The following is a 16,889-nucleotide window of genomic DNA, read 5'->3' as shown; positions in this document are numbered from 1 at the left end:
TGGGCATCCGGCATGTGGTGGGACGTGGGTGAAGGCGAGGAGGGATGTGCATCTGCACAGCATCCTCCGAAGACCGGTCCCAAGCTGGTATCTCATCCCAAGCCCTTTCCACCCAGAGCCCATGGTTTTGCTCGCGTTGAGCTGCAGTCAGGGGCTGGCCGGGAGCGGCGTTCAGCTGGTTTGTATGAAGAAGGACTACTGGGACCTGTTAACGTAATGCCAAAAGGTTCTTGGTGGAGATCGTTGGAGGGCAGGGGCGAAGCAAGGCGGGTGTCTGGGGGGAGCAGGCATATGCCCGGGCTGCCGCAGCAGCCAGGAAGAGCTTTTCGTTAGGTGCCACTTCTTAGGGGGGCAGGAAGGCGAAGGAAGTCCAAGTCTGAATGCATCCAGAGCTGATCCCAATGCAGCCACCAATACCTGCAGCTGAGGGTTAGGTCTGTGGGCGCAACGCGAGGACGCACTGGGATGGGGCCCGTGGCTCCGTGTGTGTGTTGTTTGCTGAGCAGCTCCCAGGTGGGAAGAGGAACGTGTTAGAGATGGTGTCAGACCGAGCAGGGTGGAGCGCTGCTCACTGCCATTTCCCTCACGCGAGTTTTTGCTGCGCTTTGGAACATGTTGTGCCGTCTAGGTTTGGTAGGGAGGTGGTCGGACTTCCCTCCATCCTGACTTTGCTCACATGGAGCGTGGTCTCGAGGCTGATGCCAGCCAGGAACTATATTCCCGTGGTGAAGAATGGCCAAGTCCCAGCATCAGGACCACGGTCCCTACTCTGGCTAGCTAGGATGTTCCCCATCTTGGGTGTGTGAGCCTGATGGCATTGGGCTTCATGTGAAAACAGATGGCAGCTGGAATTGGCCAGGGAGCTCTCTGCCAAGCGCTGAGGTGCCTCAGGGAGCCTGTGGGGTCCTGGGAGCCAGGGCTGAGGTCCCCGACGTGCTCCTTGATGCCTCCAAGGCCTTTGCTTGGAAGGTCAAAGTGAGGTGGTGTGGCCGGGGCTGGCTCTTCGGAGAGGTGAAAGAGGGCCAAGTGTCTCCTGCCCTTGCAAAGACACCCTGTGGCATTTTCAGCAGCTTCGCTCCTAACGCAGGCGCGTCTGCGATGTGCTCCTGACTCTCTTGTTTTTATATATGTTTTTCAGAGGACCTTTATCTCAGCTCTTCTGCCAGGACGAAACGCCAAAATGCAGCCTGTGCCCCTGCACAGCCTTTCGGAGTTGGAAAGAGCCAGCCTGCGAGAGATTGCTCTCTTCCAGCTGCGGGAGAAGCTGCCCGTTGGAGACCTCAGCCTGGCCAAAGGTAGAAGATGGGAGAGGACGGCTCCTGCCGAGGGAGGGCTGAGCTCTGAGCCATTATTGCTGCTCATCCCCACGCCTGCACTTCATAACACGGGATGATGTTTATGGGAAGACATTTGTGACACATTTTGGTCCATTTTATTTTTTGTTCCCTCCTTTGGTCTGAGCCTCGAAGGCCCAGTCAGCCTTTTGAGGAGGGTTTGTATGTCCATAAGAGTGTGAGAATATGACCTTGCCTGTTGTCTGCCTCTGATCCCCCTAATCCAAACCAGATGTGGTATGACTTGGCGAGGTCTTCCACTGGGACTATCTTAATGCCGTTGGGATGGGACAAGCTTTGCTTTTTGGATTAATGTCCAGCACAAGGTCCTGATGCTGGGATGGGGTTTATGCAAGGCTAGAAGGCGTGCTACTGAAATTAATGGGTGGATAAATATAGAAGCTTCACAGCTTCTATAGCTTCACAGAAGCACCTCTGTTCTGGCCTACGTAGACATACAGGTATTGTCTGGGTTCCCATAGCTGCCTGCCTCCCCCGACGTCTACACGTCTAACCAAGCAAGCACAGGGAGTTGGGGATCAGCTGACTCCTTCCCAAATTTACTCATTACTCGAGAGTGGACAGACCGGCTTGAAATGGCTCCTCTGCCCTGGGCCGTATTTTGGCATCCCAGCAGGGCAGGAGATGCCTACAGCTCACCAGCCCCAGGGTCGCGTGGTACCAGCAGCGTGGGTGCAAAGGGAGCTCGGGGGCCTCCAGCCCCACCACCCGCTCGCAGCAGGGCTGTCGCCAGCACCAGCCCAGGGCAGCTGGGGCTGGGACCTCCCAAGGATGGAGCCCCCCACATCTCTGGGGACCTGTCCCAGGGAAGGAGCATTTCCTAACACCCACCCTCATACTGGACAGCAAGTGCTTACTCGGGGCCACATCCAAGTTTGGTTTCCTGTCTTGATTAATATTTGGAAGATTTCATGCAATGAAATGGCTTCAAGAAGAGTAAAAGAGAGAAAGCTCCCCTCTCATTCCCAGAACACCCAGTTGCTCCAGGGCTGGAGCAGCAGCCACCACAGCCTTTAAGTCCCTGGGGGACTCTGACCACAAACATCCTGGTTCCTTTTCTTTTTTTTTTTGATTTGAGCTGTCGTGATCCCTTTTTCAGTGATACCCTCCAGCAGTAACTTCTCTAGGGAACAGTGCAGTGCAAAAAGCAGAAAAAATATTTCCTTCCTTGCTGTTAAGCCTGCTGCATTTTGTCCGATGGACTCCTCTCTTCCTGCGGGATAAGTGCAGGGGACTGCAAAGTCCTGATCTCACCCTTGTGTGTATTTTGGACATCACTCTCATGCTCACCTGGTTTTTGAAGGAAGCAGTTGCTGTCAGGGAATCCCTCCTTCCTTTTGTCCATCTTCGTGTCCTTTAGATTTCTTCCTGCTAATTGCTCTTGCAGTTAGTTGGCTGGGAGTCAGTGTAAGATGCTGAGGGTTAGCTGTGAAACTATTGTACTTGCAACATCATTTTCCTGTCCCAGCTTTTTAAAGGGAAGTTCATCATGTTTGGAGATGCCTGAATTTGGGCTGCACGGTCTCCATTTGGGTCCATCCGCCTGTCTGTACTTGCTCCCCAACATCTACCCACGTGAAATTCCTCCCTTCTTTAATAAACAGCCGTTCCACAGCTGTTGTTCTTTTCCTCCAGGAAAAGGTGTTCAGCACCTCTTTTAATCCTCCTATCTCCAGACACCTAGATGGTGAGGATCATGGGGTGTGCATCCCCTTGTGAGCCATCCTTTGGGGCAACCTGCAGCTTTGATACCCTCTGGGCTGCTCTTTTCCTTCCAAGAGTCCTTATCTCATTCAATCCCAACAAACTTCTGCAGCATCTCGGACCTTACAGCAAACAGCCTCCTTCAGGACAACGCTCCCGAGCTACAGAGCAAACCCGTCACGGGCACTGCATCTCATTTTGGCCAAGCCTGCAGGAACAAGTCTGTGGTTCGAGCAGGAGATGGCCAAGAAAGAGGAAATCTCTGAAGGATGCACAGCATCAAGCTTGCTGTAATGCATCTCAGTGAAAAGAAGTTGTCCTCGTCTCGTAGGTTGGTAGTGGATCGTATGCGTTACTCTGTCATGGAGGTACCGGCTCAGGCTTTCTGGGCAGGGGGATCCTGATGGTTCCTTTACTATCTGCTGCCTCATGGGTTGTTTCCCTTAGGAACATCCACACGACTTTAGGAGTGGAGAATTATGCTGTTGCTCAGCCTCAGCACGTTGTGTCACCCCTCCTGACTCTACGCCGAAACAGTGGAGTGTTGCTGGCCTTTTGCTTCCTTAGCTGGGAGTTTTCCGTCTCCAGGTTATTCTTCACCTTCCTGCTCGCTGGTCATTTGAATGAAACAACGCGTATGGAGTAGTTCATGTAGGCTACTCTTCAATGCCCGTGTTGCTCATACCAACTTTCATAGCTTTCTTGTAAATCTTACAAAATAACCCAAACAGTTAGATAAGAGAATTCCTCAGGAATAAGGAGCACAAGCCAGAAGAGGGTGATGTGTCCTGGAAGGATTTAGGGTGGGCAGTGAATGAGTTTTCAGTTCATCGCTGCTGGCTGCTGTCCCTGGATGTGCAATGTGGGGAACACTTAGGAGCAGGGCTTGCCTCTCTAGGACCAGCACGGATTTCTGGTGGTGTGTGTTTTGTCTAACTTTATTTGTCTGTGCTCTGTAAAACATTCACAAAAACTTTTCTGGGGCTGTATTCCTTTTTCCAGCGTTAAGACCAGACCTCTGAGGATGAAGCGGGGTAGCTTGCTGAGTCAGTAAGTAATTGCTAGGACATCATCATTAACACAGAGTCACGTATAACATGGATACAGGATTTAAAGGTGGCTAGAACAGTTTTAAGCTACAGCCTCTGGACAGCTGAAGTTTTTTCACTGGGAGGAAGCAGAAGCCGACGGAGTCAGTGGGTGGGTCTCGCTGACGGAGAGAGGTTTATAGGGCTGTGGTCTGAGCCAGGTGGGGAGAACCCCACAGCTGGGGTGTCTTTAACCCACGGCTATGGTTCGGTGCCGTGGGGTCCAGGTGCCTGGGTGCGGAGGGGTCCCTTCCTCCACTCGGGGAGGATGGTGGCCCATCTCTGGGGCTGTTTCTCCCAGGTAGCTGATGCCCACTGTGCCATCCCTCGTGGCCTCGTGCATCTTCTCTGGGCCATGGCCACATCAGGCCCACAGCATCTCTCTGCCGGTGGGAGATGCCTGTGGCCGTGCTCTGCCTGCCAGGGTGCAGAAAGGCAAACGCCTTTAAGGGGGGACCATGCTAAAACAGCCTACTGATGCAGAACCTTTGCTTTCTTTTCTCCTCGTAGCTGGATCTAAAGGCAGTAAATCTATCCGCCAGAAACTGGAGAGCTTTTCAAAGGAGAAGAAAGGTGAGCAGCCTCCCTTTTACCCAGGTTTTGGTCCCTGCTCTCAAACGGAATTGGTGATTTTTGATGGGGCTGAGCTGGGAGGTGCCCAGACTCAGTAAGGTGCTTTGTCCCATGTCATTTTGCTGTTCTCCAGAGTGGGGTGTGACGACGCGTGCACAAGCATGAGAGAGTCTGGAAGGGATGCGCATGTGCGTGGATGAAATATGTGTATGCGCGAATGTGCATTTGTAAAGATGTACACATAGAAATATTTCTACCTGCCTATTTTACCCCTGGTCTCCCTGCTCTGAGTTCTGTTTTATTGTCCCTTGAAGGACGTCAGCCACAAACCTGGGGAAACCAGAAGTGTAGAGCACAGCCAGCTGGGAATGAGCACTTTCTAATTTTCTTCACACCAGTACAAAGTCCACTGAAGGAAATTATTGAGCAGCAGTCTGATATTTTACTAAATGGATTTGTGGCTTGTACTCCAGTTACCAAACACCTTGGCCCAGGGTGGCGTGGAGGCTGGAAGCAAGGAGGGCTCTCCTTGCATCTGCAAGGAGGTATGGAGGGGGGAAGTTACTTGAGGAAAATGCCATTAATGCCAAGACTGTTGTTGAACAGACATAGCTGATGCAAACCCTGTAGAAAACTGGAGGTTATAATTTGGTAAGAATCTTTCGTATCAAATATTTTTGGTGATTTATGAAGTCTCCACTTCATAGACACTGTGGCGTCTTCAGGAGGCTGTAACCAGTAAAAGGAAGGAAAGTTCACACGTGCCCCTGGCAGCTGGGCTGGGCTCGTGCAGCTCCCTCTCGTTTTTTCCTGCTAGCGATACTTTTCCCTTTCTCCCGTGTTTTTCCCTAGACTGCTCTCCTCAGACTTTTGGGATCCCGCTCTTCCAAGTCATCGCCAATGACCGTGCCTACAAGCAACTGCAGGAAGCAGTGAAGAAGAGCCGCCGGTTCTGCCTGGAGGTGGAAGCGACAGTGACGAGATTTCGGGCTCAGAGGCAGAAGAGGTCCCCGATGGGCAGGAGCTGTCGCCTGGTACCCTGTGGGGTCTTCCCGGAGGAGCCGCTTTCCCCAACTTTTCTCGACAGCAGCTCCTGGAGCCAGCGAAGGGTACGGTTGCAAAAATGGGCTGCACTGTGATGGGGCTGCAGGTTGGGGGAGGCTCTGCCTTCAGCAATAAATACGGTTTCCCGGGGTCTTTTCTTAATGAATGTGAGTTATTTGTGCTGCATGCTGGCTCAGTCCCGGTCTGCCTTTGGGGAAACGGGATGCCCCTACATCCCCCAAGAGATGGTCTGTGAGGGTTGGGACACGCTTTACTAGCTCAGCTCCTATGGAGCCGAGGTTACCAGCAGGACATGGCCGGGTAGCCAAAGGTAGATAGGGGTAGGAAGAGATTCCTCACCAGTAGCATGGATTTTTCTACTCCTCCATTGCATCGCACCTTGGAGACTGGGCTGCACACTTGCAAAATTCCCACCGGGAGCTGTGGCGGTCGATGGTGGGTCGTGTTGGCTCCCTGGCCATGCAGGAGGGAGAGACTCCTCGCTGCTATGGGGACATCAGCTGTGCCGCTGAGCTGGTCTGCTTTCAGCATCGACTACCCTTGCGCCAAAGGACGAGGAAGGTGGTGTGGCTCATCAGCCCGGGCCACCACCTTCTTGGCTTTAGTCCTGTTTCCTGCAAGGGGAGGTGGGTAGTAGGCTGGGTTTGGTTTGCCTCATCTCTTCGGAGAGAAAACCCACGCCTGCCTCTTGCTAAGCGCCTGTAACCCCTGGTGTAAAGCAGCTCCAATACAGGTAACTAAATCCAGTGTATTGCGCAGTCAAAGGTGAGGGATGTGGGGATGTTTCCTCTTTCTCCATGTCTGTGTGCGGCGTAGGGTCTGCCCCAGTAGGACGGCTGCGTTTAGGAACAGCTCACGCTAGGAGCAGTGCGCATGAACGAATGCGTGGGGGATGAAAGGTCTCTCTGTGGTTCTCTTGCAACCCCAGACAGGCTCTGTAGACCTCTGTGTTCCTCTGGAGGTGATGCCTCCCTTTCCCACAAACTTCTGAGGTCACAGCAGTGACGCTGTACTGGGATCCTGTGGGGTAGTTCCTGCCACCCTGCGAATCACCTCTGCTCCATCTCAGGGGGCAATGTCCGTGGACTCCATCACTGACCTGAGTGACAACACTTCCAAGCTGCTGGAGGCCCTGCAGTTGTCACACCCCCACGAGCTGGATCCACGGAGAAGCCTGGGCAAGAAAAAGATGTTGAGCCTCAACCCCATCACCTGGCAGGTCCCGCGGATTGTGGACAGATGTTGCAAACATATTGAAACGCACGGTAAATATGCATGTCTCCCCAGCCAGACGGCACGTCCCGTGGTAGGTCGGTAAAACGTGTCAGACATGGTGGGCTGGGGCAGTTTAGCTCGGCCGTTGCCCGAGACAGGAGGAGGCAGCTGATTCCTGGGGCAGGGCATGCTCCCGAAAAGCCGCCTGGGAGAGTCCTCTGGGCTGGAGGTAGCAACAGGGCTGAGAAGTGAATGTCACTGTGCGTATCAGTGACCCATCTCCCGGTGCGCTCTGGCCTTAACTCCCCCTGCAAATCCAGCATCTAGCTCAGAGTGACCGTGCCGGTGAGTTCTCCTCCCTGGCCCACAGATAATCAACCCCAGAAAAATCTTACAACTCCAAAAACCTTTCTTTTTACCCCCTCTGCCAGGAGCAGGGAAGGATGCCCTGCCTCACGTGCAGTGCAAGACAACCACTTCCATGACTTTGAGGTGCTCCAAGGACTAGTTGGGGCGGCAGGGAGCTGTGGAAATGCAGAGCACTAACCTGTCTGTCTCCCAGGTCTCCAAACGGTGGGCATCTTCCGGGTTGGGAGCTCCAAGAAAAGAGTTCAGCAGGTAAAGTGAGACATTTACTGCATCCTCTGTAGCAGTACCGCATCCAAAGGACAGATTGCTGTATGGGTGGGGAATGAATAAAGCAGACATTGACATGGAGGGGTCTAAAGTATCACAGGCACGTGCTGGATCACAGACAAGCTGTAACCTGCTGCTGGGTCCTTCTCCCAGCCGTGGAGAGCAGGCTTCCTCTCTCCAAGCTGCCTTTAGCAGGTGAGCCTCCATCCCCTGGATGGCACTTCAGAGGCCCCTCTGGGCTCCCTTCACCAGCCAGCAGCTCCTTCTGGTCCTGTGGCCCACCCTCCAAGCGGCCACTTGGGCTCTGGCGTGCCTTCTTTGGGGTGCCCGGCATCAGGGAGACATGGGGAGCAGCCAACCCTCCTGTCCTGCCATTGCAGTACCTCTGTACAGGGGCAGTTCACAGAATCACAGAATCACTATGGTTGGAAAAGACCTGTAAGATCACCAAGTCCAACCATCACCCCAACCCCACCATGCCCACTAAAACATGTCCCACAATGCCACGTCCACATGTTCCTTGAACACCTCCAGTGATGGTGACTCCACCACCTCCCTGGGCAGCCTCTTCCAGTGCTTCACCCAGTTCCTGACAGCATGACTCGTATAAAGAGGAAGAACTGACCGTTGCTGTTATTATTCTCCTTTCTTCTGTCTTTAAGCTGAGGGAAGAGTTTGACCGAGGACTGGATGTTTTCTTGGATGAGCATCAAAGCGTTCATGATGTCGCTGCTCTGCTCAAAGAGTTTCTTCGGGACATGCCGGATTCACTGATTCCCAGGGAGCTCTATGCAGCCTTCCTCAGCACAGCCTGTGAGTACCTGGGGTGCAGAGACTCACCCTGCGCAGTCCACCCACCGCGTTTGCTTTTGTAAGGGAAAAAAGGGAAGTTTCTTCTTGTGCAATTACCTGGCTCAGTACCAGGTCCCAGCACCATTCAGCGTGCTGCGTGGCAGCTCAGCCCAGCAGTCTGCGCTGCCTGTAAGGCTGTCCTTGCAAATGCGCTGCCCAGGTCTCCCTGCCCTCCATATTTCTGGTGACTGAGTTTTTAGGCAGTCTCCACTGCTTCCAGCATCACTCTTTCCTGGTCTCCTTTGCCATCTCTTTGCTTCCCTTTTGCCATCCTTCTCTCCTCAGGTTTGATTCTCCAAACCCAAAGCCTTGAATCCCTGCTTCCACATCAAAGACGAGCAGCTGCACACCAGTGGGCTTGCTGCCAGGCTGTGCCATGTCGGGGAGCAAGACAGGGCACGTGGTGGGGGGAACAGAGGGCTACAGGGATTTAGGGGAACATACGAGGCCGCCTTCTGCCCTCAAGCTCAGGTATTTGAGCATACAGCACACGTGCACTGCAAAGCAGGAGCGTAAACCAACCTGTCCTAGCTGAAATCACCCCAGAGCAAAGGCATGGGGCTACAGGTGTGTCTTCTAGTTGTGGGCACGGGTCACTGAGTTTCTTCAGGATAAATATATCCTGAGACTGGGGCATGTCTCAGCACGCGGTCTCCTTAGGGAGATCAGGAAAACCCGGGGGGTGGTGAAGATGGAAGGCTGACTGCAGTGCCCACCTCTTCCAGCTGTGCAACAGGTCCGCGTCTCTGCAGGGGCAGGAGAGAGCTGGATCAAAGGGGAGAAACAGCAGAGAGCATCCCAAGTGCAAAGCAGGCCAGTACGGCATCCCAGCTGGAAGTGGCTGTGCTGTCTTTACTTTGGTGTCTTTTGTTTAGAGTCCTAGATGTGGAATTTGTATTGTGTTTGATATGAGCTTCCAAATCAGCTACTTTACAAATCGACAATAATTTGGGCTGCCAGCTCCTTCAGTGTTTTGTAAGACCCATCTACAGAAAGGCTGTAGAGGGGCTCTGGGAAGCTGGTGATGCCAACACCTGACAAGATGGGAGAGTCCGTGATGAAGAAGGAGTTCCTGGAGCACAAGGGTAAACTTAGTCTGCCAGGAAGAGTCAGCAAAAGCTGAGATTGGAGTTGGATCACTCCTTCTCTTCCTTTTAGGCGATGCAGATGCTTTCGGGGGACACAGGGCCCGGTGTTTGCCTGTGTCCCACTCTCCAGAAGCCTGCAGGGTGATGAACCTGCAGGGTTGGGGCACAGAGCATTTGGGTGAGATCGCTGACCTCAGAAGATGGTCTCACTGCCTGTAAAGAGCGTAACGGAGGAAGATGCAGGGAAGGAACCGCCATCTAAAGCTGGAGAGAAGGCCAGGCCAGACCGCTGCTTCCAAAGCTGTCTTCCTGCCGCTGCTGTCTTCTTGTTCAAGGTCATTAAGGAAGACGTTGAACAGCACAAGCTGCGAACAGCAAACACTACGCGAGTTGCTCCTACCCCGTGTTTCCCATTTTTTAATGAATTATTTGTCCTCCAGAGGATCTTCTTCCTATGTCCCAGCTCCTTCATTTACCACAAAACTTTAAGTGAGAGCCTTTGCCCAAAACCTTCTAGAAATCCAGGAAGACTGAAGCAACCCCCCTCACCGGTACTTCTTGACTCACCGGAGAGCTCCAGGAGGTCTGAACGGCAGGACGTCTCTCTGCAGAAGCTGTGTCAACCCATTGACTTTGCGTCTTCGTATTTTAGCAACGGTCACCCCTGTTTGGTTTCTCTGTGTCTGTGGACAGGTCTCTCCCCTGTTTGTGTGTGTCACGGCCAGGGTGGTGGCGGCCACCGTGGGTGGCGGTTGTGTGATGGCCACTGCCCGTGAAGGGAGGCAGCGGCGCCCGGCACACTGCCCTGCGGCACCGTCCCTCTGCCTGTGGTTATCCCCTGGAAGGGTTTGAGTCGCTGCCAGTCCCGGCTTTGACCCTTCCCTGGCAATGTCAGATGCTCTCCCTGTGGGTCAGGAGCCTCAACGCTTGTCCAGACCTGCTAAGCTGTTACTTCTGTTGTATTTTCATCTCTCTCTGAATGTGAAGTGACAGTATCTCTCATACAAGTCTGCAGCCTAAAAGACAGAAGAATAAACGATGCACCTATGTCATATAAGGACTTTTAGCGCACAGCGTAAAGCAAATGGTTGGGAACTGTCAGATGAACTACCTTCTCTATGCTTTCCCCAGTGGAAATTGGTGTTACTCTGGCTAAAAGATGGGCTTCACGTTTTTGTTCCTTGGAGATGGGAAGGTTAATGAAGATTGCCATTAACATTTGCCCCAAAAAGCCAAGAAGAACTGCAGAACATTCACAATACTGAAATATATATTTTTTTTTTTTTGAGTGATGCGTACAGGCTACAGCCATGTCTTCCAGGCTTAGCATAAGGGTGGGCACACGTGGCTGGAGCAAAGTTGGTCTGGACCGCTATCCCATTTCCAGGAGCAGCCAGGGTCTTTTACTTAGAGGAGTGTGTAAAAACAGTGTTGTTTTCTCCAATATTCCACCTTCCAGTGGTCTCCAAGTAACCTGAGCCTGAACTCTTGGTAACATTTTACAGCCTTTAGTGGATTTCTGTTCCAGCTGCTTGCCCAGCCGCTTTTTGAGCCCATCCAGCTGTGCGGTGGACACAACATTCAGCAGGTTGTAGGGCTGCGGTTTAGTTACATGCTCCGTTACACACTGCAGTCATTGTCACTGTGAGGGTGTGTGATCTGAGTGAATCTTCAGCTCACGCCGGGTTTGTGATCCTCACACCTGAACCAGATGATCTTGCCAATTCTCCTTATAAAAGTGATCTGAGGAGCCTCCCTTCGCAGCCAGCACCAGAGCAGCGCAGTCCCCCATCCGCTGCTCTTTCCTGACCTGTCGTCCATCACACAGAGCTTTGAGTGTCCCTCTTGCGTCATACCCTCCTTTGGATTTTTTAGGCACTCTCTCTAGCCTTGGCTGGCTGTTTGTTGTCTCCCTGTCCTCATCCCTTGCCAGCTCAATATCACTATCGCTGCAGTGAGGTGACTTTCTTTCCCCTTGCTGACACTGTTAATAAAAAGGCCGAATGGCCCTGGGCTGCATGTGCACTGTAGGGTCAATCCATGAAAATTCACACCACGCCACGTACGATTTTTCAAACATTTGGCTCCCAGATCTTTCCTTACCGCCCTTCTTTGCCAAAACCGCTTGACAGCAGTGGGATTAGCGATGTGCTGCCTGGCCCTGCCACGCACCTACTGTGGTCCGCGCCTTTTTTTTTTTTGATAATTGGGTTATAATCCCTCTGGTCTAGGACAGTCTTTGGCTGTGGGGCTGCACAGTACCAAGTGCCATCACATCGCAGCCCTTGCTGGGGTCTCCCAGAGTGCTTATCCCTGCATGGACGGGATGAAGGGTAAGACGCCAGTCTGGCTCCCTCCAGAGCTCGTTACCGTGGGTGGAAACGAGGGCTGTCCAGCTGGAAGTGCCTAGCGGGCTGGGAACGGCACTAATTAACGGGCTGCTCTCTGCCTAGCCATGGAGGGCCCGGCACAGCTGGCCGCCCTCCAGCTGCTGCTCTTCCTGCTGCCGCCCTGCCACAGCGACACGCTGCACCGGCTCCTGCGGTTCCTCAGCGAGGTGGCCCGGCACGCCGAGAGCTCCTGGGGCCCCGACGGCCAGGAGGTAAGGCTGGCCCAAACGGGTCGACTGCACGAAGAAGGGGTTGCTCAAACTTCGTTGGTTAAAACCGAGCAGAGCTGCTTGCAAGCCTGGGTGAATCCTTTGGCAAAACCAAATTGTTGATAAATCCCCTTGTCCATGGCAGGCCTGGGTTGCGCTCAGTCCAGCCAAGCGATTTTCTGGGTTGCAGTAACCCCAGAGAGACTTGGCTGTGTGTCCGTAGGCAGTGCAAGGGGCATTTTTTTGTGGACTAATTCTGGTTTTCCACCTCCAACTTTCATGAAGGACTTACGATCGTGCATTGAGGTTGATTTTGGTTTCTGTGGACGATTCAAGCTCTAAGTCTCCCTGTGATTCAAAGAGGCTGGTTTTGTCCCATATTGTGAGATGATACAGAAATATTGGTTGTTAATCTTCTGGTAGGTGTTGTGAAAGTGAGGTAGATGGGAATGGAGGCCCTGATGCAAGGAGAGGATGAGCGTGTGCTCCAGCACCACAAACCCTTCATGCTGGCCCTGCCACCAGCTCGGACAGGACCAAACTGGACCCAGATCAACACCCCGGCCTCGCTCAGCAGCTCGTGTTCCCGTCCTGGGGTGGGTGAGGCTGTCCTGGGACATCTCATGCTGGTGCATCTACAGTCTGTAATTTCCTTTTGTGCTTGCTTGCTAGATTCCTGGGAATAAAATGACAGTTTCAAACTTGGCCACAATCTTTGGTCCCAACATCCTTCAGAAAGAGAAGCCTGGGGAGAAAGACGCTGGTGCCATGAACTTTGAAGACAGCGCTGCCATCATACTGGTGCTCCAGAGGTTGATTGAGCACTACCAGACCTTGTTCATGGTAGGTGAGGCTTTCTCAGGGCAGCTTCTCTAGACCTTTCCTTCCCTTCTGAACTCTTTTCTAATGGCAGCAGAAGGAAGGATGTAGTCACAGCCCTGTTTAGCAGCAGGTGACTCGAGTCAGCTTATGAAAATGTGATTCATCCCTCGTGCCAGCTGTAAATATTAATTTGGGATGGCTTGTTACTGGCATCGTAAAGGCAGAGCTGAGGGTTGTGCCGTGGACAGGTCCCATCTTCTCTGTTGCTTTCCATCCTGGTAATGTCTGACCGAGCTCCTTTGGCATGGGAAACAACTGGCCAACAGCAGCTGCAGGAGGGGCACCTCAGGACTGTTTCTCCCCTAAAGTCCCAGTGAGGGGGGAAGAAGAGGAAAAAATGGGAGACCCTAGAAGAGGGAAGGAGCTGGAAGGCGATGGTGTGGGGTGGAGATGCCACAGCCTCAGGCAGATGTGGGGAGGCTGTAACAGTGGGGAGAGCTGGTGAGGGCAGTGAAGAGTGGGATCACTTCGATTCTACTCTTCAGTGGATGATTTGGACCATCAGTGTGAGGCAGGGAATGCTCATCCTGTCCTTGAGGATGCATCGACCTGGGGTTCCCAAATGCATCTTTTAGAGTCACGTAAAGGTTTGTATGGGAAGAGATCTCTGGGGCCTCTGGACCGACCAGATCAGGGCTCACTTCAAAGCTAGATCAGGGCTGCATCCAGCTGGGGTTTACCTACTACCAGGGATGGAGAGCTCTGACCTCTCTGGGTCCTGTCCCAGGGCTGCACCACCCTCAGGGGAAGAATTTTCTCCTTGTCAGAAGAGCCCCTGCTGCAGCTCGTCCCTGCTGCACCTCAATCTGTTCCCCGGGCACCTCTGGGAAGAGTCTGGCTCCATCCTCTCTCCACCCTCCCGCGGGGTGCTTGCAGGCAGCAGGAAGAGCCTCTTGCATCTTCTCCTGGCCGAATCCTGGTCTGCATGGCTGTCCAGGTGGACTTCAAGCCTTCACTGTTGCACTCTCCGCTCTGCCCTGCTGCAGCACGGATGCCAGGGAGGCATGACGGACTGGGGACACCTCTCCAGTCTCCGTGCTCCTCTCTACTACTGCGGGAGACGCTGGTGGAGAGGGATGAGAGCGGTGCAATGCGTTACCTGAGCACAGGCGGGGTTGCTCGGTGCAGGCTCGGAGGTGGGTACGGTGGTTGAGCAGGAGAGCCCCTGTGGGTATGCAGCAAAGTGCCATTCCGAGCACCACGGGTGCTTCGTGAGGACTTGGGCACTCTGAAGCAGACCCCAAGGGGCGTGATGTAGGTAGGCGCCATGCAGTCACATAGCTGCTCTCCTTGGGGACGACCCAGCGGAGGCTGTGCAGCTGCTTTGAAAGCTTGTCAGAAACCCCCTGGATCAGCAAGAGCACACACTGAGCAGTCCTCCTGGCCCTGGTTTTAGGAGAGGACCTGGGAAATTCCTGGGAAATACCAGAAACGTCCACTTCCTACAGGTCTATGGGAACGTGACGTTTCAGGTCCCCAAAAAGCCTGTTAGCAATTGTCAGGTCTGCAGGGAGCCAAAGGACCGGGGTTAGTGTGGGAAAAGCCGGGGCTGAGATCCTGCTCAGACCCCTGGGAGGCATGTGGGACATGACACCAACACAGTGGGTCTGTGTATTGACCTGGAGCCCTTTCACTGCCCTCGGCTGCCTCTGCTCGTCTTCCCCCGAGAGGAGGAGGTGCCATGAGTGAGTGTGTCTGTGTATCCCTCCCAGGTCTCTCCAGAAATGCAACGTGACGTCCTAAGGAGGCTGTTTCAGACAGACCCCGATGTCATCGACCACCTTTTGCGCAGGAAGTTCAACGCCGTGCCGTAAGTCCCCGCGAGGCGCAGTGCTGCTGGCGGGCACCTTGCTGCACGGGGGCAAAGCCCTCCTGCAGCCACACTCACCGCGCTGCTGGCAAGTGATGGGCAAATCCTGCTGATCCTCCTGCCCATCTTTCCTGTTCCTTCCACCACTTTCGGTCATGAGCTCTCCAGCTAAAATCCTTCACTTTCTGTGCTAACACCTAACAGCTGAAGCATCCCAGCTTTTCTGTCCCTTGGAGCACGCTATTCTCCCATTTTTTCTCCCCCAGCCTGTGCCATGCTCTCTCCTTTACCCCAATCTGCCCTGCATCAGAACTCCTCCGCTGCACACATCTTTCTGTGTGCACACCTACACAGCTCTCGTCCTGCTGCACCCCCAGACCCCTCCGCTGCTCCAGCCTCTCGGGATCACACACCGATGCCTGCTCCATTTTCAGCTCCATCACTAGCCTCCTCCAAATTTTCTTTGCTTTGGTGTTGTCTGCATTCCTGTGCATTTTTTTGCCTGTCCTGTGTGCATCTGTGTGCGCACGTGTCTGTGCCTGAGACTGCAGCTATGTCTGTACATCTGCTTTTGGGCTGCAAGATCGGATAGTCCCATACAGGCTCAGAATTTGAGCTCATGCCCCTCCCTGTGATTAAAGAAGGTGGGGTAAAAGGGCCTTGTGTCCCGTGGTCTGAGCCCACAGTCACGGCACGTAGCGCAGGAGGTGTTTTCCTCCCCTGTGGCCTCGAGCAGGGCACGCTCGGCAGCCTGCTGTCTCCTTGTAGGGCTGGTGACTCCTTCAGCAAACGTGGACTGTCTTGTGCGAAGTGGCTTTCCCGAGCACAGACCTTACGAGTCATTTCTGCTGCTGTTCCTTGTCTGTCTTCACGTTCCTTTCGGGACTTTCCAAAGAGGTGGCAAATCTTTGGGGTCACTGCTAGAGGACGTAGACGTGGCAATAGAAGCAGTTTGCAAATAGCATCTCTCTTTTTGTACTTTCTTAGGAGCACGGAAAGTGAGGACGCTCCCTCCCCGCTGCCGGGTCAGACCCGCACCCTGGAGAGCAGCTCGGTCTCATCAGAGTTGTACAGCAACGTCTCATTCCTAAACCTGGACGTTGGCATCTAGCAACCTGGGCCAGGCCCTCTGCACTGCCGTCCGTGGACAAAACTGGGCAACCTTTCCCCAGCAAAAATAAGACCTCTATCCCACTTTGGAGGAGCGGAGAAGTGAAGGGAGCGTGAATGCCTGCGGGAGCATCTTTGCTTCCAGCAGACGTGCCAAATTGTTCTGGTGTAGGCAGACCCACAGCAGGAGAGGCGTTCGCAGGTTGCCAGCAGAAAGGCTTTCCACGTGGGGGTTTGTTGCTGGATGGCAACCAAGAAGCCCATGTGCTTGTGCAGCGGCTGTGCGTGCACGGTCGTGTCAGCAGTGGTGTGCGAAGGGGAGCGTGCTCCGGGACCGGGACGGAAAGCCGTTGGCGTGTGCCGTAGCCTGCTTGCAGGGCTGAAGGACCACAGTGCCCTCAGCGCAGCGCTGCCTCCGCGATCTGCTGCTTCACAGGAGTTCGAGGCACGAGATTTCTGTCCCTGGAGCTGCACGTGAGCTCACGGCTCAGCGTTAGCAGCGCGCTGGGTGGCGGTGCAGGCGGGGACTGCAGCGTGGCTTTGTGGCATCCCTGCCTGGGGAGGACAACCTCTCCCCTCCCAGTGACCACCAGCCCCGGGGAATTGGGACAGCGAACTGGTGCAGGCTGGGGAGCAGCAGGCAGGTGTTTGACAGCTGGTGCCATACTCGGCGGATGGCACTCGGCGGTCCAAAATAGACACCATCTGGGGCACCTCCAGGCGTTTGCTGGGCTCTGGTGGGGCTGGCTGCTTGCAGGGACGGGGGGAGCAGTAGCCCAGGGCTGAGACCCCCTGGGCAGACAGGGAGGAGAGTGGCCTGAGACAGAAGGGGATGGGGGCTGTTAGCAGAGCGGTGAGGATGGAAAATACAGTTCAACTTTGTGCAGTTGGTGCTTTGGGATCCTGTCCACC

The 16,889-nt window shown here is 54.0% G+C and overlaps 1 protein-coding gene across 1 annotated transcript; it reads left to right on the top strand.

Moving 5' to 3' along the window:
- Positions 1-1,155: 1,155 nt before the first annotated feature.
- On the top strand, positions 1,156-15,978 carry ARHGAP36 (Rho GTPase activating protein 36). The gene is made up of 10 exons (XM_059824594.1): positions 1,156-1,295; positions 4,658-4,720; positions 5,573-5,829; positions 6,855-7,050; positions 7,563-7,618; positions 8,299-8,449; positions 12,030-12,178; positions 12,848-13,018; positions 14,770-14,867; positions 15,855-15,978. Exons 1-10 carry the CDS (start codon positions 1,181-1,183, stop codon positions 15,976-15,978), a joined length of 1,380 nt encoding a protein of 459 aa, XP_059680577.1. The 5' UTR covers positions 1,156-1,180.
- Positions 15,979-16,889: the final 911 nt, after the last annotated feature.

The sequence above is a fragment of the Gavia stellata genome, chromosome 14 (assembly GCF_030936135.1).
Source record: "Gavia stellata isolate bGavSte3 chromosome 14, bGavSte3.hap2, whole genome shotgun sequence".
Lineage (NCBI taxonomy): Eukaryota > Metazoa > Chordata > Aves > Gaviiformes > Gaviidae > Gavia > Gavia stellata.
Note: the sequence above shows the minus strand (reverse complement) of the source record. Positions and strands in the feature narration are given on the sequence as shown.